Here is a 22,788-nt window from a genome sequence, read left to right on the forward strand (position 1 = left end):
TCTCCCATTGCAACATCTGGACTGAAAAAGTTGTTATTCAAAAGCTGTCTTGTGATCGGTAGTGATATTGGACATGCAAAACAATGTTTTTAGGGCTTCTTCTCCTACCACTTCTTACAAGTTAGTTTAGGTGTATGAAGTAAGCCTTTAAACTGGAAAAGAAAGCAAATTCCTGAGGATCAGTCGTCCTTGATATCTAGCTTCCTGCAGCATTTTATATTTGATGCAATATGTGTACTTGTGGCATTTTAGTCATATCTACACCAAATTTGATAGTATTAAAACTTTTTTTGGTGGTTCATTTGCTCTTTGTGAATATCTAAATGAGGAAAGAATGTAATCTGCTTTTTCTATGGAGATCATCTGTCCTTTTATTAGCACTTTACACTAGGATGGTAAATGGGCTCATTCAAAGAATGTGTGAAGCCAACTCCATTCTCCACCAGCCCATCTTTGTTTTCAATATGTACTTTTGTCAAGTCAATCAGTAATCCTTGGAAAATGAGCCATTACTTCTTTTTTGATGCTATCAATGATTCAGGAATGCATAATGCAGCCCTTCTGACTCTCTTCTTTGAAACTGACATGCCATAGCCACACGAGTACAAAGGAGACTGCTTGTTTGTAGCAATGACGCCAGTCCACTGACTAGCCTGACCCTTAGGGCTTGATCCTGTGATAAAGCACATGCATATTCTGCAGGATGATGCTTGAACAAGTAAAGGGCAGCTGTGTGTTCACATACATTTTACTTCCAAAATACTGTGTGCACAATCCATTCAGTCCTTTTATGGCCACTTTTCCTAAAATATTCAATTCCTGCTCTACAAGACTAATCCATGAAGCTGCTAAATACTGAATTGGAATATTCTTCTCTGTACAATGCTATAAGAATGTGATTATCCAGGATTCCTGTTACAGAAGAATGGGAGAATTCTGTACAGTAAAACATTTCCAAACAATTCAGTAATGAAGTACATATTATTAAGTAGTCTGCTTAAAACAAATCTTGTATTAAGCCAAAATGTGATCTTGGCAGTTTTAAAATGAAGAATAATGTTAAACGGACTTGAAAAGAGTCTTGGAAAGAATAATTGTCAAGAAGACTGCCATAGTCCTGGTAAACCTGCTTAAACCACGAACCAAATGCCAATTCTGTCAATGCCACGGAAGCCGATAAAATTTGGGCAAAATTTGTAATCAATAGATCTTTTTGTTTTTTTGTAAGTTATCCCCCAGTCAGAAATTACTTTTCTCTAAAATGTAAAAAATGTCTGTCACCTTTCTGCTTGCTTGAGTCATCCATTGGATGGTGCTTTATACTTTTGTAGGGTTTCAAAGTTAACTTGTGTGTATGTTCAGCCGCTCCTCTTTGTGGTTATTCATTTTGAGTGCTCTTCTATTGATTAATTACACATGATTGCTTGATTTTGTTAATTATCCACCAGCCAATACATTCAGTTGTCTGTGCATCAAAAATTGTCCCCTGGGTTTTTGTATAGAAAACTTTTGGTAAATGCAGTTCAAACTAACATAGACAAAGCCTCTGGTTATTTACTATCACAGTGGTTCCCAAACTCTGTCCTGGGGGACCCCCTTATGGCTGCAGTTTCACCCCAAAAACAACTGCTGCATCTTAACTCGGACAAAAAGTTCTCCCAGCTGAAGTCTGGATGTGAGGTTCCTGGAGTTGTATAGGGTAAATAATATATCGTTAGATACTTTATTAATCCCAAGGGGAAATTCACATATTATTTATTATGTGGAACACATGCATTTCAAGTGTGTTCCTTGTCAACAATGATCGATGTAAATGTAGGATGACAGGAAATGCAAGGCAAGAAATGTTGAACACATACCTAAAACTCTTTCATGTTCTAGTACTAGTGACAGATCAACTAATTAGTCACTAATAGAATGGCAGAATGGTTCAGGATGAATTTAAATAAAAAATTAAAGCAGTTCTATGTGGATAATTTGTTTTTTAAAACCTATTAACACACTTTGTAATTCCTTCATTGAACCCAGAACACTGAAACTGGGAAGTTACAGCACACTTATTTAGGCTAGAAGTCCAGTTTAAAAACACAAGTTAGTTGGAATAAAAACCTGCAGCTCCAGGAAGTCTTCAGGGCCAAGTTTGGGCAGCACTGGTCTAGCAAACAACTGCATCTTTGCTGTCACTAGTCTGTACTAACCACAACATTATTCGTATTATCCATTTTATTGTCCACTTAATCATATAATTTTGTATTGTAAACAAATGACTAATTCCAAGTAAGTTGGACTTTTTTCATTCTTTGATATGTGGTTGAGGTGCAATCAAATTCCTGAAAGCAGATTATTGTGTCTTCGAGAAGTTTAAAAAACTGTAGTTTAAAACATTGATGGAATGAAGAAAGAAAAATCATGTTCTTGCCTGTACTAATAGGATGGAGAGTGGGAAGTAGTACTACTTGAGGTTAGATTGAGGCTAATGTTGCATAACCCTTATGTTTTCCATTCAAGAATCATGTCCATTTACTTACTTATATTTTTAAATGCATAATAGGTCTTCTCAAGCTACATAGAATTATCTGTTCAATAAACTGTTTGTCAGTCCTGGGGAAATGTTTATATCAGGTACTGTCAACCAGGAGATATTGGAATCTGTACAGTAAGTGGTGGTTTGAATGTGGGAAAAATTAACCCAGACTTTCACTTGTATTTTCTTGAAACTCTTATTTTAAGCAGACTTAATGATAGGATATCTGGCTGACTTTGTTTGGCAGAAAACGTCAGAGCTTTACAGTGACCCTCTAACTCTATAGAGTTAATAGGCTCGGCTATGTCCAATGCGGTTGTCGAATAGCCGAACAATCCAAGAGCATCCAGAGATGGTGGGAAATCAAAGCTATCAAACCAAAATGTAGTGTCAAAGTAACCTTCCTCAGAAACCTTTCACCTTGTATGCCACCACAAGATGTGAAATGTGTAGTTGAGAATGCAGAAATGCATGCATAATTCGGATGATTCCAGTTTTTACTCTGGCCAAGTAATCTGTGGTATTAAAGACTGCCTGTGTCCCCCGGAGTTGGATAACTTGTTCCTTACTTTTTGTAGTATGATGCTGCCCTAGAGACTGATTTGAAGCAACATTGGCAATGTGGCTGAAAATGTTTTTACTCTGGTTGCACAAATATGTTCCTTTTGCTTGACTCAACTTGTCTTAATCTTTAAGTATGATTGCATTACTGTCAAAGTTTAAAATGCCATATGGAGTTGATCTCTTACTGCATTATTTGGTGTGGTACAGAAACGACCATTTGGCACAGTGTTTTGTGTTGCTTACTAGCAGAATCCCACGGTGCTTCAGTTTTAAGTTTGCATGTTCTTCCCAAGCATAAAGTTTTTATGCACACGTTAACCCAGATCTGCTGATTATGTTAATTGGTGATTCTAAATTGACCATGCTTGAGAACAGATGTGAATGAGCGAGCCCTGTGATGGACTGGAGCCCCTGTTTAGGTCTGACTCCTGACTTGTGTCTCTTGCTGCCAAGATGAGCTCCAGCCCTTCATTTTTAAGCAAGCTTGATATCGATGTACTTTATTTGCTCCCAGGGAGAAATTAAAAGTTTACAGAAGCTCAAGGGAGAAAGAGGAAAAAAATAAAACAAGCAACCAAGAACCCCTCCAAACACATGTACTGTGAGTTAATTCACTAGAAAACTGCAGTCTGAATATCGTTGGTCATCCAGCTAATGATTTAGGCCTGGCTCAGGACCGTAATACGTAATAGAGTACATAACTTGAAGGGTTTCTGTTTGACAGTGTTGTTTTTTTTTTTTTTGTTTTGTGCTTATCAGCTTCTGCTGGAGGTATCATCTGAGTTGTCTGCACAAGCCAGATATGAATGAGAAATGTATCAGTAGATATGCTGGCATCTTCATTTCTAACAGGTTCCAGCAAGTCTCACGTGTGTGTGTGTGTGTGTGTGTGTGTGTGGGGTTTTTTTTTTTTTTTTTTTTTATTTTTTTATTAATACATGGCATATTCTAAAGCAAACATTTTCTTGGTTCACAGTTGGGTAGTGAAAGTGCTGAAATGGGGTATTTATTGTGCCAATTTAATTTGCTGTATATAATACTAGGGTTTTGGTGCAATCTGCAGCGTAACACCCCCCCGTCCCTTCCCCAACCCCTTTCATTTGTCTAATGAACTCCATGAAAGTTTTCAAGTCCTATATTACACATCCGAGTCAAATATCTGCTTTTACAAAATGCTATTGTCCACTGCAAATATTGTTGGCTTACTGTCAAGTGATGGCATGCAGTCTTGTACATTGCTGTGCTTGTTTGGCACAAGTATTTTGCTTTTAAGGTACATTTCGGATGTAGCAATGCCAGAGCCTTCTGCTGTGAAACTCTTATCTCAAAGTCTGCAGCTGCTATGACATGGCTGGTTTGTCTTCCACCCCCTTCTTAATCCTATTAGTGGCATGTTTCTGTCTACGACAGCTGTTTTTGACAGCTTTGTAGGGTCTGACATGCGCTCTATCCTTCCGGCTTATGTCCTTGTGTTAGAAGTGGCAAATTGAAGAGTCTGTGATACTTCATTCTAGTAGTAACTCGTGGGGATATCTTCTGACCCCCACCATACATTCTGAATGTCATCTTCTCTTCTAATAAGGTCACTATTGTGAAAATACTAAGGGTGCATACAGCCTTCTGGAGAAATATATTTTTATTATGTAGTATATCCCACTTCATAGTCACAAATTTACCACTTGAAAATAGACCATCATAAGAGAAGCTTTCATCTCTTCAAAATTCCATTGCAACAATGTGAGGGAGTTCACTATTGTGTCTGTCAGCCACCATTCTCCGCAAGCTATATTTTAGGAATACATTTTACAGTGTATTTCTAATTCAGAAAGCAGACTAGAACCATATGTTGACCAAAGAAGGATTAATAGTGGTCAGAGTTTGGGGGCGGGCAGAGAGAGAAACTGAGTGCGCCTGCATCAGCCTTTAGCAGTTTAGTCTGACAACCTTTTCAAAGTTTAGTATCTGCTCTGTTCTGGGAATCTGGAAGCCTATTTAGATCAGGTCTCCATATTCTGCATTCATCTGGGACAACTGGAGAGGTTAGTAATATCTATCTTAAAAAAAATCTTTAAATGCCCATTATAGAAACACAGTACTTTTGTACAGTGAGATTAAACTTGGGATATCATCAAAGCTGGAAGCAAGCCAGTCTGTTTTGTAGAAACTACTAGGACTGACAGCCAAAAATGCATTTTAGGTGAAGTTTTTTGAGATGAAAATATGTAACAGCTATGAAGTTGGCAAATGTGCCTTGAACAGCAAGAAGGAAAAAACACAACTTTGAACACCAGTTGAATTTCAGCTCTACTTTTAATACAAGGATGCAAGAATGGCAGTGAAAATTTTTGTGTCTAAGAGAATACCGAAATTTGTGCATATATGGGTGCAAGTCTTTTACTCTTTTCAGGGCAATTGGGAGTCTTAGCTTTCAATAAAGATAAACATAGAACCAGGGGACCAATAGTCAGGAGTGTAGTCATTTTTGGTGATGGGGAAGGATGTGGATAAGCCATGTAGCCTTGCACATATAACGTTTACATACTTCTCTAGGCACACCGTGAGCCCAGGACTGATGTCAACCAGAAAGTTTCTGAAACTATTTCTGTGGAAGACTTGGAGATAAGAGGTAGGAACTACATTATTTGTTTTCTTCCTGCATGTATAGATGTATATGCATGTGATCATTGCATGTAGCCATGGAGTATGTTGAGAATGAGAGGTGAAAATCCAAAATTGTGATAGCTTGTGTCTTTATTCTGCCTACAACATTTCAAAGGTTTTTGTCTGTCCAAGAAGTTTGTTGCAATTTAATTTTAAAAGAGCTCTGTTAATTTATACTGGATATTTCTAATTTTGTGTGCAGTGTTTTCAGCAATTCTTGTAACAATCATTTCTTAGACAATACATTTTTCATGATTCTGTTGCGAGTGATTAAACATTCCACGTTATAAAACTAAAGCAGCATTTTCACCTTTTATTCTTTCAAACATTGTCATTCTCTTTTGATTTCTAGTATGCGTTTTAACATCTTTGAGTCAAATCAATTAATTGCCCCCATTACAGTGTTTTGATCTTCCAAACTACCATATTTCCCGTTTTACCATCAGTTGAATTCTGCTCATCAAGTACACTTCACGGAGTATAAAAAGTCTTATGCAAGTATTTCTTTAACTGCATGTTTTACTAACCCTCTATTTCAATTCACCATTCAAATGTAGCAGGTTGGAAAGCTGTCCAAAAATTAAACTTTCAGTTCCTACATTTTACCAATCTTTGTAAATTAAGTTTTTTACCTGTTTCGTTTTACTGCTGATAATTAATGTTATTACGCCCCTGTATTTTTGGAGATTTTACTATAATGGCGACTCAAAGACAAATCTAGAAATAACTCAAACACTGCCATACTCTCTTCGGTGTCTTGATACTCCTACCTACTGTTTGCTTATTTAAAGTCCACCTTACTAACTTTAAGTTTTACTCTCTCTAAACCTACTCCACTGCAGTGTTTTCCTTTTAAACCAGTGCACTGTCTTGCAATCAGGAAGTGTTATTTCCATGCTTGGCTGCTGGTGGCCTTTCCATAAATAAGGCTAAAGCACAGTCACATCCACCCAGTATGTTCTAATATCTATGTGAGCATGGTCATGTGTGAACCCATGAACTATTTTATCCTTCGATACCGAGAACCTTTATCTTGAACCCAAAGAGATCTTAAATGCTCACTTCCCCACAAGTGACCTCTGCAACAGGCAACCTCCGTTTATAATTCAAACCTTTGGATAATAGTGTCTATTAGCTAGAAAGTCCCTAACTTCATTAACCACACTGTCTCCAACAATCCCCTGTGCCTCATGCATTTCTGGTGACTAATCCAGAAGTCTTGCTCTTGCACAGTACTGGTGCCTTGACAAGGGAATGTCCGCTGTCCTGAGTAAGTAAAGCACAGGTGAAGGAGGGGAGGTCCCCCACCCTTACCGTGCAATACCTTAACTCAATGACAGGTTCGCCAGTCAAGGTAACCATGTGGGTCAGGTGCCATTTGGGATTATTCCTACTTACTGGCAATCTCTGGTGCATCCCAGAGACTTCCTGAGACAAAGTAAGCTCACTATTAGATAGACAGGAGGTCTTGCAGAGTTTTCCTATCTGTCACTCAAGACCACTGCAATGAAATCTGCAAAAGCACAACAAAATTAAACTGAGTAAATCCAACAGTTCCTGTCTTGTGCTCCCACCCAACCCAACCTCTGTCATGCTAAACACTCTCATTCACAGAGACTATTCAGCAGTAGCCAGGAAGAATAATCCGTAGTGAGAATGTCCAGCTTGGATGAGATAATCGTGATGAGCTGAGGGAGCAAGTTAGAGTTTCAGCACTAAATTGTTGCATAAAATACTTAAAAGTATTTAGCCATTGTTATATATGGACATCCTTTATTTACACCAGCTGGTAGAATCATACATGCTATTGTTAAAGCAGCATGGCAGACTAAAATCTGTTTTCTGTAAGATTTTTTTTTTTTCACAAAAGGTATTTCAGGACCTACCATTTACCTGTATTCTGATTAAACTCCCAAAATAGTTGACCCTTAATGAGTGATACCTGGTTAAAAGAAATAACACTTGTTATATGTAAACTGTTTCCAGAGAACAAAATATCTCTCGATTATATAAAAAAATCCTGGGACGAGACTTGGCTTTTTCAGAGAGATACTTTCAAGTCCCGTGAGATGAGATTTAACCATGCCCAGGGCCACAAATAAAAGACAAAGAGTAGATGACAAAAGTAGAACGTCATAAAAAGGTTCAAAAACATTGGCGGAAACGCATGCAGAGCAGGCTAGAGATAATGAAAGTACTAAAAATCGAAAGTATCCAAAAAAAAAAAAAGATTAGTAAAGACCACATTAGTGCAAACAAACCAATTTATTACTCGGTGAAATAACAGACCAGCAAAAGATATTGAATATATTGTTCAGATTTAAACTTCAAGTCGAAGACTTGTAGATCATCTAATTCATGTTGCCATCAGGGAAAAGTAGTGTTTCTTCCCAATGAAGAGGCGTATCCGCGAGAATTAAGATTTGTTGTTTGGTGAAAGTGAAATCCACAAACGCGAGCGGCCGAGCAAAGCGAGTATGGGGCAAAGCCCCCTAGTAAAGTTAAAAATAGAAAATTTGATCATGCATATCATTTAATGCAGTGGTTGAACTGTCAGGGTATGTTAGTTAACAGGCAAGGCAGTACATTTTTTCTCTTGGCACAAGCATGAAAGGAAATGTTCATTCATAGATCAAAAATGTAAAATTTGTGACCAGCTGTGTCGAAATTTAACTACACTTTCTCTGAAAATGTGCCCATTATGTCCTTGTCCAATACTCTCCCAGGACTGTAACTGCCATGACTTCCATATTGAATGTGAAAGCAATCATTGTAGAAGCATACACCTATTTTAGTAGTAGTAGTACATCTACACCAAAACACACCTCAGAGAACATCCCAGAATAGCTGCATGTAATACAAGTGGCAGGCAGATGCACGCTGAATAGTACACGTTCTTGCATAAACTTATGTGTGTGCATGCATTAGAGAGAAAAAAAAAATCCAACTTGGTGTGCCAAGACAGATGGGGAAACACACCACTAAACAAAAAAAAAAAGTTTAAAGCTCACTGAACTTTTCTTCGTGCATTCTCAGTGTAAAGGGCAGACACTATCCTTTCCAAGTTCAACTTTAGTTGAATGTCAGACTTTTTTTCCCTGCTTTCTTTTCATTTCTTTTAAGTCATTCCAAGTCGATAATTCTTCAGTGACAGCATCTCTCTATATGTAATCTCCTCAATCTGTGCGAGTAAGTTATCTGTTTATTTTGACTTTTGAGTCTGAAAACTGCTCTTCTACCACCTAATGGCACATTCTTTTGCAAAGTGAATTGCAGTCGGGCTGTTTTTGGTACTGGAAACAGGTATGCGAGAACCATTAAACTGATTGAAATTAACACTGCCTGTATTCTACAAGTGTTAACTTTAGAGATGCAGAATAAAGTTCCAGTATTATTAATTGTATAACAAGAAGACTACAAGTACTTGTCAACTGCACTACACTGGATTCTGCCTCTGGAAGATGAGGCACACATTGGGTGTGTGATCGTTGAATCTGAACAATATGAAGATCAGTTGCCTGGTCTGAAGAATCCTGATGTCTGCTGCACCATGCACATAGTAGGGCTAAAATTCAGCAGAGCGTAAACTGCCTTATCTGACTACATGCATCACTTCATGGCCACAATCTAGTGCTTGTTTTTAAATGTACAAAATTAGGGCTGCAGCAATCAAATATTAAAGTAATTGAATATTCTACTGATTTATTCCATTGATTTAATCAAGTATCAGATTAAGAAATATTTTTGCTTATTTAAGAGCAATAGTAAATATACAAAAGGGAAAATAAGAAATCTCTCAAAATTAACTAATTGAATTCCTTTTCAGGAAAAAAACATTTTTATTGCTTATATTTTATAGAATAAAATTTGTCAAAACTAAACTTGCTTAGTGCATTTAAGTGTCATATTACCCTCTGGGTTTTAAAGAAAACATTGCAATGCAAAAACAAATAAAAAAATATCGATTACAAAGTAGTTTAAAAAAGGTTTACATATAGCCTACAACTAAGGGCTAAATTAATAATAATAATAATAATACCACATAAAAATTGCCTTTAAGTTATGTAACTTGGCTTTCAGACCTCCAAGTTTCAACCCAACTACAGCTCGGGCGTAATGCAAGCCTTTGCTGTCGTCTTGGAAGGCGTTTTGGCATTTGTAGGAGGCACTAAAAGGTTCTGGCATGATCGTAGATTGGGGGAGCATGTGGTGGTTGTAATGAAGAAAAGTGAGCATATCAACAAGCTCGGAACTGAGGCTTGCTCTGTGCTTTGATGCATTGTTTCCTGCTTTAAAAAAGACACTCTGGCGTGGATTGTTGCTGGAATACACATCTCTTCACCCCTCACTGTTTTCTGTCTCTTTCTCCATTTTGTAATTTGTGCCATCAAATCACATCTTCACATCATGCATCCACAGCATAAGCACATTGTTTAACAATAATAATCATCTGTGCGAAGCACACTGAGCTCGCTGACATATAGTTACTTGGATTAAACAAATTTTCGATGATGTTTGGTAATCAAATTACTAGAGTTTTTTGAGGAATTGTTTCAGTTCTAGGTTGAGTTCAATATCACAAAGCAGGGTTTATTTTAAACGGCTTCCACAAACATGTTAGGGACTTTTTAATCAAATAGCTGAAACAGGTATCGATCTAGCAGAGTGCCTGTGCGATGAGGCGGAACAAGCGTCTTCGCAGCTGAAAATTTTCCAAGTACTTCATAATGAAATCAAGTCAGCCTGGGTGAAAGTCTCCAAGGAATGTTTCTAGCACCTTCTTGAGTCCATGCCTCAAAGAGTTCAACCTGTTCAATAGGGAAAATGTGATGCTACCCAGAACTAGATAATTGGACCCCACGAAAGTGGTCATTTAGTGTTTATAATTTATTAAAATATTGCTGCTCTTTGAAATCTGAACAAAGTTAGTATGCTAAAGTAAGTGTGTGAATGTTCAAGTGGAAGACATGAAGAAAATGACTGCAGTGGTAGACGGAGAGCAACATCGATTTATACTGCATGGACAGGCACTGTTAAGAGGTTTATTGAGCTCTCTTTCAGGCCTGCTGTGAATATTATTTCTAACTAACAAAGCAAACGCTGGGGACAATTTAAATTACAAAATCTCTACAGATGTCCACAGGACAGATTATGGGAACTTCTTTAATGACAGGTGTTGAAACACAATGTCTCAGATTCATCATACTAACTTTTGTACGGCAGTGTCAAATCTCTTTAGTAAATTTAACTTTATAATACAATAGGAAATCACAACCTTTATTTCTAAAATTAAACCTGTAGTCATTCCCTTTGCCCAACAAAACCAGCAAGGCGCTCAATCAATATACATCTTAACAGTAGTTGGGAATTGACTGGCATGGTTCCTGATGTAGTAAAAGTATTAGTTTTCAGCCCATTATTAAAGCTAAACCTAATTTATATAAACCTTAAAAACATTTGGACTAATTGCTAGCTGGAAGCACCTTGACATATTATAGCATTTCCCTACTTTTTAGGCATCAGTTAGTTTGGTTTTCAGGTACTCGGTCAGTTACTTAGAGCCCATGGTTGTTGAGTGTCATACAATGTTAGAGTCAATTTTTTAGGCTCTGGAATTGTCCTCAACTGACAATTCCTAATGACAATTCTTGACTGAACTAAACACCCAATTAGTTAAGACAGACCTGACTAACAACCTATCAAGACCTGAGTCTTTACAACTGAAAGCTGGCCAAAACTTTACAAATACCACATTTACTCAATTTTTTTTTTTCCCCCCAAAGTTCAACTGTACATTAATGTTTTATTGAAAAATGGCATGGTTTTATTTGCTTTTGAATTTACTATTTGTTTTTAACTTCAAATTTCAACAAAATATATAATTTGTCTAAGGCTGTCCAGGCCAGTATTGAACTGGTCACAATTACAAACAGGTTTCAAGTTACTACTTCTTTCTAAATTAACGTGAATAAAGAAATTGAGATGCATCTTCAGTCTTGCCTTACTCATTATGAATTCCTTGAAATTTCAGTCTGACTCTTAGTCACAGTACAGAATCAGCATTAACTTGTAATGTTAATGACATTTTTCTGGTCTTCTGATGAAAGCAACTCGAGCTATTGTGTGGTTAGATTTAAAGGTTTGTTGCTGTTGACCCCACTGTATTTTGATGTGTAAGCTTGAAAATCCCATTGGGCACTCGGGTACTGTCCTCTCATTGTTTCATTCTGATTTAATAAATTTCAGTGTATACAGAAATGAGATGGTAGTACTTGGTTATTAAGACCAGAAGTTGAATATGATGTTTGAGATTCCTCAATTTTTGAACTGTTCCTGTTTTTACTTTACAATAGAGATGGTCCAGTCCTGTTGCATTTTAACTAATGGTTTGTACTGCAGTTTAGATGTTCTCGCTGATAACAATTGGGCTTTTTAAAATGCACATTACAACACTATGTAAAAGATGTTCTCGCTGATAACAATTGGGCTTTTTAAAATGCACATTACAACACTATGTAAAATCTGCTTATTCCAACTTAAAAAATAAGCACATTAAGACCTTTTCAAAGCATGGGGTTTACAGTTTTTTTCCAAGTAGAATTGATTACAGCAATGTTGTTTTCATATGCTGATCGATTTGCTTAATTTGTAATGCTGCCTTAAGAATTATTAATACCGCTGGTTTGTACCGCCACCCTCTTAACTACAAATGTTAAGTCTTTATGCTGACTACCAGTTAATTTAGGGTCTGATTTTCAAGATTCTTTTTAGTTGTAAAGCTTTAAATTGCCTAGGCCCTACTTACTCATCTAAACTTATCAATACATGTATATACCTGAACAACCTAAGGGTGCCAGTCTCATAAATATAAAAGTTATATTAAAACAAGAGGATAAGCTTTTAGATCCATGATCCAGAGGCTGCTTTAAGGGATGTCCCATAAAGTCACAGTATTGAAATCCAAACTGAATATTTGTTACTTTACCTACTGATTAGATGTTCCTACTTCAGCTCTGTTAGTTATTTGCTCAAAAGTACAAGCGTGATAATCATTAAGAGCTGTTATTCACCCTCCTCTGTTCAGTTTTTCTATACCCCGCTGTAGTACTTTTTTTACCAAGGTGCTAACTCTGGCATTTGAAAGTGACACCTAGAGGTAGTGTGACCTTTGGGATTCAGGAATGCACGGACCTAGTTGTCTTATTAGACTGCAAAGAAAACATACCAGATACTTCAGTCAATTGGCCTTGATCATCAGAACTTTTATTTATTTATTTAGTCTGTGACTTTGTTTAAAACTGATCATGGACTTCCCAGAGGTTTATTTTCTCCAATAATGCTGTTCAGTTTAGTTTTTTTTTTTTTTGTCCCATCACCAGGCCTGCATGAAAGTGGTTTTGCTGGAGTTGGACTTCCAGAGAGCACATCTTTAAAGGACCGCATGGCCAAGTATCAAGCTGCTGTCTCCCGACAGGATTCAATCAGCACATCTCAGTTGGTGAGCAAATCTAAAACTGCATGTGGAATATTGCAATATTTGTTGTGTGGACTCGGCTCTCTATCTGAAAAACTGCAAGCTTTGTTGAAAATGAGACAAATAAGGTGGTGAAAATGTACATGGATTAGCAAGCAGAAGTTTCCATGATACATGGCTTAACATTCTTGTTCATTTCTAGAATGTCAATATAAGGCTGTTGGACAGCTATTTGTCCCACAGAGGATTTTCTAATATGTGCTGCCAGGACTTGACAGATGAATGGTCATACTACTGGCCCTTATTATTCACTAAACCCACTAGTGTTATCCCAAGACAAGTCAAGTTGGGGAGCATGCACTAGTATAGTGCGTTGCCGCACCCACTACACAATTTAAACACCTCGGGATCCCAGTTGGCAACCCCCCCAGGCAGACACGCGGTCCTGTCCCACCCTCCGGAAATGACCCTCTATCTGCCACAGCCAGGTGTTCCGTGGGCGACCCCTTGGCCTGGTCCAGCCACTCCGGTCCCCGACAATGAGGATCTTATGAGCTGGATCACCCTCAGGGAAACATGCCACGTGACCGTAGTGCCGTAGCTGACGCTCCCTCAGAATGCAGGTAATGTGCCTCATTTGGGACTCCATGAGCAACCACTCATTTGACACAAAGTCAAACCAATGATACTTGGACCTTCGTCCTTTTGCATAGATATCGGGAGCGCCACACAGCCCTTTCCAGCAACCTCATGATCCACCCAAATGCTCTCCCAATCCGTCTACTGACTTTATAGGAAGAGACATCAGAGACATGAATGTCACTGCCAAGGTAAGTAAACCTCGCGACAAGGTCAACTCTTCTTCCGCAAACACACACTGCTAATGGCCTGGATCTTGGTTTTTATCCAGGACCCTTGTAAGCCCAGACACTCCGACTCCTCACTCAGTCTCTCAAGCAACCCGATCAGAGCCTCCATTGACTCCGCAAAGATTCCAGCATCGTCCGCAAAGTCAAGATCCGTGAATCTTTCTTCACCAACAGATACCCCACAACCTTGCCCAACACCCAGTCCATGCAAGACTTGAACAGAGTAGGAGCAAAATCACACCCCTGATGAACCCCAGAATCTGGGAAAAACCTAGAGGTTCTGCCTCCACTCTGCACAGCACTTACAGTACCAGTGTACAGGCCGGCCATGATATCCAGCAACCTCGAGGGGATCCCACGAACCCTCAGGATGTCCCACAGGGCAGCTCGATCAACTGAGTCAAAAAGCTTCACAAAAATCGCACTTATTTAAACATAAAGCCACTGTGGGCATGGATGTGGAGGTAGAATGTGTGAATACCAAATATGGCAAATTGTGATGGCATGCAAACATTCACTGTGCTTTCTTCTCCTGGTATCAATATTACCTCTCTAGAACGACAATGGCCCTGCTGACCCGGACATAAATAACTGCAAAGGAGACCAAAAGGAGAACATGCCTCCAAGTCCCCTTGATGAACCACAAACGGTAAGTGGGACAGAGCATACTTTTCTTGATTAACTAGAGTACCACAGCTCTTGGCCTCCATCTTACTGTCTCTTCTCTCCTAGATCCCTGCACATGAGGTTAACCAACTCTTAAGAGTGACTCCCACAGGCGACGGCTTCTGTAAGTTGTCTTAGGCTTCTGGTAGATGGGGAATTTCTGAATTTACTTAGTTGATCAGAATTTCAAAATGAGTACTTCAGAGTGTTTTATGTTTTTAGCTTGGACTGATTGGTGACCACAAGAATTTACTGTATGTGGGGTTCTAAGTTGCCTGCTTTTGTATTTCATAATTTCTGTATTTGTCATATTCTGTGACAAACTTGTCCAAGCCTCTGCTGACCCTTGCATTATGTTAATTACTGTGCCACGGTCTGTCTGTGTTTTGTGTGTGTGTGTGTGTGGTTTTTTTTTTTTTTTGTTCTACTTGGGCTTCTGAGTGGAATCCTTTCAAGGATTTAAATAAAGCCCTGACAGCTTGGCACAGTGAGTCATTTGTGTCTATGCAATCTCTTTTATGCCAAGCAGATTTATCAGCAGCTAGGCCTACTGTACCTGTCACAGAAACCAAAGATCCTTAAAATAATTCATGATCAACACACTACATCTTCTCTAATGTACACTTGAACTATATTCAACATTCTGGTAATTTGTCACGTGTGTATACTGTATAGTGAACTGACTTTGAAGTGTTTTGTGTAGGCTATGAAAGGCACTGTAAATATAAAATTTATGTGGCTTGCGTTTTTTTTTTTAAGCTGTCAAGCAAGAAACTGAGGGAGATATCCGAAAGACTTCAAGTCCAACTGCCCGCAGTCCTGTGTCCTTTGGTCAATTGGAGAATTCTCAGGCCAGGCCAGGGCCAGTCAAGGTATCTTCCTCACCATTTTCTGCCACATTTCTGTAGCTAAAATTTGACTCCTGTTTTACACTGGCTTGTCTGTTATACTAGATGAAGTACACCCTTAATAGTAGATTTCCTTTTCTACAGTGTATAGTGAGCTTTTGATTTGATGACGACAATATGAAAGATACTATACAAATGCACACACCTGAATAAAATTAACCTAAATTTCCAAAGCCTTGGTATGTCCATTTATGTCTACAGTTATTAATTTAATCTGTTCTTCACAGCTCCATCCTTCCTTCTCTTGCTCTTCCTTCTCTTCTTCCTCCTCCTCTGGCATCTTCCCAAATGCGTTTCCTTCCTTCGTTATCAATCACCTCCTCCTCCTTGTCCAGCACTGCTTCTGCTAATTTTCATTGGAGGCACAATTCTTAGTGCTTGGTTCGTGAGAAGGCTTGTGTGAGTATTGTCAGTTATACTGGATACCCTTTACTTTGCATGGTGTGTCCCAATATGAAGTAATTGCAATTAACAGTAGCTGATCTTTTTATACAAAGCAACTTATTCTTCTTCATTCGGCTGCTCCTGTCAGGGGTTGCTACAGCGGATCATCTGTCCACATATTGATTTGGGAAAATTTTACACCGGATGCCGTTCCTGACATAACCCTGCCCATTTACCCGGGCTTAGGAAAGGCACAAAGAAATACACTGGTTTGTGCATCCCCTGTGGCTGGGTTTACACAAAGCAACTTTAAATATACAGTAATTTGTATACTTAAAATACAAGTGCAAAGCACCCAGGGAGTCGATGTCCATAGTTGAACATTTTAGACATCAACATAATGTATAAATCTGTCTGTGTTTTAAAAAATAAATAAATAAAATAAAAAAAATTAAAATTAAAGTTCCTTTACCACTCCCCAGCCACCTCAAAAATAACCCTAATCCTTTCTACTTTGCTTCCAGAAGTTCCAGTTGCCAGCTCGTGAGATATGCGTTTCCTGTCAGAAGACCGTTTATCCACTGGAGAAACTGGTAGCAAACCAGCAAGTCTTCCATAACACCTGTTTCAGATGCTCCCACTGCAACAGCAAGCTGAGGTGAGGAAGCACATTAGAGGACACTTCTGTTTGCCGATGTGGGTTACTGCTGACGGAAGCTGTGAAAATACAAAATTTTATTTTTTCTTGGTGTGACAGTGCCATGACACGCAAAGAGTGATCCCTTACCTCCATATTACTTCCTCCCATCTTGTAGGGAATTAGTGGCCGACAATGTGCCTTAGCATTCTCTTATCAGAAGGTCAAAGGTTTCAGATTTAAACCAGTAGTGATGTGTGCTACTTGTTGGGAAAGTTGTCTTTTATCTCTCAGCCCCAGCACCTGGTGGCGTTTTTCCAGTTATTTGCTTAATCTTGTAGATCTCCTCCTTACCGAAAAGATCAGTAGTAGTATTAATGAATGCAGTTGATGATGACCCTAGTTCTTTGTTTCCTCCACAATACAATTGAAATGCAAAATATGAGTCACATACTTTTGAGGCCATGTAGGTGGCCATGTTTAAAATTTTGAGATCAATCAAGAGGTTCACTGAATTGGACAAGACCAAAGTTTACTCATTTGCAGGCAGTTGGTTTAAAGGGGATTGTAGGGTCCTTTTTAAAATTTTCTCTAGGGTGTAAAAGAGCGAATTTGGTAGCATGTTTGACTGAAAGTCACTGGATTTGTGGTTTAACACTAGACTTACCAAAGCCTACGAAAAAACGTGTAAATTCGGCCAACCTTTAAATCCTTTCGCATTTTGTCTTGTAAATGTGCTGATCAAGACAAGCACCAAGCAGCCTACTATTCCATCCCCACGCCGCCGCTGAACAGGCACAGCTTTCTCAGTTCCTGCCTTGATTATCTGGGAGTGAAGTGCTGCAGTTTTAGAATGAAAATAGATTGTTATTTGGAACAAATGCATTTCATGCGTCTTCGTTTCTACAATAATCTGTGTAAACACATCGTTAAAACAGAAATGTTTTTCATATTTTACTAATAAATGACAAAATGTAGACATAAACCTTGTAATGTGTAAAGCCGGAAGTCAAAAGATCAATTTAAAAACTTTCACAAAAGGTTCAAGGCTGATGCAACAGCTTCTGTGGCGCAGTGGTAAGAATTACAACAACCCTACCACCCCACAAAGGGATCTGAAACTGTTAGTTTTTATTTGAAACTGGGAATAACTGTAGATGTGAGTGGTGTTTTGAGACAATGGAACTGGAAAGTCTCTGATCTGGATGGATGAAAGCTAACACACAAACGCTGGTGAATCTGCCTTCTTCGTATCTCACCGTTACTTGAACTTTTTTATTCAAATTTATTGAGTGTTCCTGCTTATGGTGAATTAGTATGTGCCTTTATGGTCCAAGATGTCAAAGCTGCACAAAAAACAGAGATCTAGATATATATATATATGATATTTGGAATTCTTCATTTTATGACCTATATATAGTACATTTCGGAAAACATTATGGCACGGATGCAACATTATTCATTTTAATCCTACTCCTTCGAATACCTTCTTGCGTTTGTAATCAGTGACCGTGTTTGTTTTGTTTGAACTTCTTATATTCCCAATGCCTGTTAAATTGAACACTGCAGGAAAAATAGTTGCTGATGGTTCTGTCAATTCACATGTCTGATTTGCTACTACAAGGTATACAATTACAACACTGTAAAATTAACACTTCAGTTCATAATTACGTCATTAGTTTTCTATTTATTCCTCTGTAGCCTTGTATCACGATAGTTCTCCATTACACAGGGAAAAATGAAATGGTTAACAGAATACCAGTCTTAAGTGTGTTTTTGTGTATATACAGAATTGTGTGTTTGAATACAGCTTTATATGTCGGTCAACTGGCAGTGTGATTGCTAAAGATAATTAAGCAATTTTAGAGCATGTTTTAGTCACTGGACTACTGCCAATTTTTGCTTTTTGTGCTTTTTATTATGCTTCTCTGGCCACCAAAAAACATTTGCTGAATAAGAGGTTTCTCAAATAATATCTATAAAAGAGCTTTTTTAAAGACCAACATCAGGCATAGAACTTGGGTATGCCCAGAAAGAGAAATGCATGGAAAGCCCCGGACGCACAAATGTTAGGAATTATAAAAGAGGATCATGGGAGAACGTGTATATTTATACCATCTCTGTTCAATCCTTGATCAAGTATGAAGATGCAGACAAACCAACTAAATGACGACTCATGCAAATAATTCATATTACTGAGCAATTAGGAGAAGTTGCCAGTAGGCCAAATATTTCGGCCAAGCTTTCACTCCCATTTTGCCCACTGCGCATGAAGCCATTAACCTATTGGTGGGGCGCTACATCCAGTTTCGTATGGTGTGGGTTTAGATGCATAAAACATAACACGTTTTTTGCCACCATAAAAAGGCAATTTGTAGCAGTGTCATTGCAATAAGGGCACCTAGAGAGAATGAAACCGCTTTTGTTAACCACAAGCAGCGACATTGCATTAATGCATATGTCTTCTGTGATTCCTAGGTGATACTGACAATCTGCATGGCTTGGAGGCCCAGTTCATTTTTTTTTTTTTTTTGGTGAGATAACCTGGATATAGTGGGTTTGATAATGGATGGATGGATGGATGATGGTATTGTATGTGGTGGACGTCTTGCTGGTAAGACAACTGGCTGAGCTCCCTAGTTATTTATACGGTCTATACTATTCATTGTAACATTAACATTAATCATGACATTACATGTGCTAGGTATTAGATTTTACTAACTAGGACAGTGGTGCCTTCAGTAATTTCTTTAACCACCAGAACACAGAAGAAAGGCTTTAATGCCACACATGACCTTGTGTGCACAGTTGCGGAGCACAGCCAGGTCATCTTGAATGCAGGATGTGGGGTCTCCATGCATCAGGAGCTTAATTAGCTTCTCTACCAGCCAATGAAGTTGGGCAGCGTAGTGATTGCATGTGTATGAGGTTGATTAGTATAGCCCATATATGGTGGTTTCAGCATGGCAACCTGCATTCAAGTACGCATAAATACAAGATAGTTGTTGTGTATGAAGCTAAATTGCATAGAAATGTGCGTATAGTAACTTTTTTTTTTTTTTTTTCCCCTGGCGTATGCATCTTCCTGTTTTCTTGCCATTCAGGGTGAGGTGGTAGCAATTGGAAGGCTTCCTGTTCGAATCCCATAAACAGCAGGCCCTTAACCTGCAATTGCTTTGTCCAGGGTATGACATTAATCTGCATCCAGTTCAGCAAGCAGGTCCTCCATCTTGCAGGGAAACCTCTGGATTTCCTTGGGTTGTTAGTGGCAAGACTGGCACTCCAGGCAAATAAAGTCTCACACTGTTCCACTCCACTCAAGCTAGCATGGTGCTGAGGAGTCACCCTTTAATCATGTGGTGAGTGCGGCACCACGCATGCTTCCAACCTCTCTTGCCATTCGCATATTTACACACTTGAATCCATGCAAAATTTTCTAAATGCATGGCTTTATCAGTTTGATTAGTTTTGAATTATGAGTAGCTAGTGTCTGTTAGGGTAGCACATTGGCAGAGTGGTAGCGCCACTGCCTTTTTAGCGAGGATACCAGGTCTTGCATCCTAAGTGTGCCCTGCGTGGAGTTTGCATTTTCACATGGCTTTCCTTCCACAGCCCAGTGACATGCAAGTTATGTGACATAAATTGTTGTTAAATTGTCCCTCGCATGCATGTGCTCAGAATAGACTGGACAGGCACCAGGGATGATTCTTGTCTTGTGCCTGATGATTGCTGGGACAGGCTTCAGCTTCTCCATTACTTTGCCCTGAATAAATGACTTCAAATAATGAATGGGTGAATAGTGTCTGTTTAGGGGAGGTCCTGCCTTGTGCCTATCTACAGTAATATGCGTTTTGCAGTCATTTGTTCCCCCTATGACCTCTGGTGACAATACATTTATCTAAATGGATTTTTTTTTTATAAAAGGTGACTTGCTTTTTCATAAAATGCAGCTAGTAGTTGAAGCAACTCCTTCAGAGTCCCATATGGTGACCATCAGTGGCAATCTTGTGCTTTGCACCACATCTGTTTGGCTAAAGTGTATGTATCTGTTAAAGCAAGTGTGATTGTGTTTTAATTGTCCTTTAGAGGTGTCATGTTTAGTTTGTCTAGTTTAAGCGTATCTGTTTTATTCCACAGCCTGAGTAACTATGCCTCTCTGCATGGCAGTGTGTACTGCAAGCCACACTACAACCAGCTCTTCAAAGCTAAAGGAAATTATGATGAAGGCTTTGGACACAAGCAGCACAAGGAGCTCTGGATGAGTAAGGCCGAAGGAGAGGATGTCCAACCTATTCCAGTGGAGAAACAGCAAAGCCCTTTAGTGGAGGATTCGCCCATTGCAAAGGTCAATATCTTGGCAGCCAGTATTGAAACCAAGGCTTCCACTGGCAACCCAGAGAAAACGGCAGACAAGCCAGTGGAGACAAAGCGGCTGAAGATAGCTTGGCCACCTCCTGCAGAGAGTGACCGTACAGTGGGTGGCTCTGAGGTAGGACCGGTGCGGCAGTTCAAAGCAAAGTGGCCCCCAGAGGAAGAGGTCCATACTCCAGTGGAGAACTCTGAACGTAGTGAGCTTAGAAGACTGCAGAGGAGCTCCTCCCTCAAAGAGCGCAGCAGACCATTCACCGTGGCAAAAGCCAGCAAAACCAACAAGGAAGAAGAGCCATTTAAAACTGAACAAGAGATCCTAAATGCAAAGATTCCTGTTCCCAGATTAGAGAAATCACCCAAAGCCATAGAGCCTGTAACACTGGAGGAGCAAAGCAAACCCAAAAAAACTGATGCAGAGGAGGTTATCCAGCAGCATAGGAAAATCAACGGGGAGCAGATGTCCGAGTCTGAGGAGGAAGAGCAGCCTCACCTGAAGCAAGATGATGAAGACAAAGTGACCTCTCCTATTCCATCAGAAAATGAAGAGATCCTAAAGTGGAAGACCAGTAAGATAGCAGATTTAGAGGAGCAGATTCCAAACCGCAAGTCCCAGGATGTGGGCTTCTGGGATGGGGAAGATGCTGAAGATCTTTCTGTGGAGGACCAAATAAAAAAGAATCGCTGCTATGAAGAGGAGGAGGAGGAGGAGGACTGATGTTCAGGCGAGACCATCCAAGGCTTGCGTTTAGAATTAAATTGATCTATTTTTGGTGATGGGCCTTTTTATTGAAAAAGCTGGCTCTTTCTTTTTTTAATTAAAACACTACAGACTTTTATGCTCTTTTTAATAGCCACATGCATTTTTTGGGAGTGTTGCATTTTTTAAATTAATCAAATTTAATTACTGATGGAAGAATGTTGAGATCTCGTCGTGTGTTTCAGTTTCCTTATGAAATATGGCAATGTTGGTGTGGTCACTCCTCATCCAGTAGGTGGCAATGTTGTGCAGTTTGTGTGCTTGAAAAGGCTGAACTGTGGAAGGCAGTTTCTCGTACGTGTGCGTCCGCCTCTCAGGGCACTTTACCGTCTAGGAATGTCGTAATGGCAAATGGATACACACGAGTGCTAGAATTAAAGTGTCCCTCAAGGAAATGGGGCTCTCACCTAAGGTGGCTGAAGTCAAACTGTAAATGGCTGTGTGACTGTCGATTTTTTTTTCTGTGAGTTTTATTTATAAATGCATATTTTTTAAAATGGCCCCTGTGACAGTCAAGCCAGTGTCCCTGAGGGCCGGTGCTTCGTCCACTTCTCATTCTTGAGGGGCTACTTTGGCCACTTCCCCCTCCCCCCTGCTTTAGATGTTAATAAATTTGTCATTTTTACCTATCATGCTGTGTTTGTCTGTTCTTTGTCAGGTAAGTCGTATCTTGGCATCATTAATCTCTTTCTCGATTTCAAGCAGCCTTTGTCTGCCCGGATAGTTTGTGTGCAGTTTACAGATGGAAATGGGGCAATGCCACCACAAGATTTATGTATTTAAGAGGGGATGGTGAAGGGTTGTGTAATTTGACCTCGCTTAGACAAGATTTGAGACTTCTCTTTTCAAGTTCAATTTGTTTACACTTTTATGACTCCCACAAACGCGTGCCAGTGGCTGCCCAAGAGAGCATGTGCGCCTGCTGCAGCATCCAGTACAAGCTCAATTGGCTGCCGTAGTACGGGGCAGCAGA

At 39.3% G+C, this 22,788-nt stretch overlaps 1 protein-coding gene across 6 annotated transcripts in view; it reads left to right on the forward strand.

Annotated features, from left to right (window-relative positions):
* LOC120524906 (LIM domain and actin-binding protein 1-like) overlaps positions 1-22,444 on the forward strand; it is a 138,215-nt gene extending 115,771 nt beyond the window's left edge. For 5 of the 6 annotated variants that reach the window (XM_039746755.1, XM_039746758.1, XM_039746756.1 and 2 more), the window contains 7 exons: positions 5,639-5,714; positions 13,129-13,247; positions 14,649-14,741; positions 14,825-14,882; positions 15,518-15,630; positions 16,575-16,708; positions 20,825-22,444. In XM_039746755.1, the coding sequence (XP_039602689.1) occupies positions 5,639-5,714; positions 13,129-13,247; positions 14,649-14,741; positions 14,825-14,882; positions 15,518-15,630; positions 16,575-16,708; positions 20,825-21,773 (1,542 nt within the window). In that variant the 3' untranslated portion in view covers positions 21,774-22,444. The remainder of the gene's footprint in view (positions 1-5,638; positions 5,715-13,128; positions 13,248-14,648; positions 14,742-14,824; positions 14,883-15,517; positions 15,631-16,574; positions 16,709-20,824) is intronic. The other variant, XM_039746760.1, reaches the window with a different exon arrangement.
* The last annotated feature ends 344 nt before the right edge of the window (positions 22,445-22,788 follow it).

This window comes from Polypterus senegalus, chromosome 3 (assembly GCF_016835505.1).
Source record: "Polypterus senegalus isolate Bchr_013 chromosome 3, ASM1683550v1, whole genome shotgun sequence".
In the NCBI taxonomy this organism is placed as follows: domain Eukaryota; kingdom Metazoa; phylum Chordata; class Cladistia; order Polypteriformes; family Polypteridae; genus Polypterus; species Polypterus senegalus.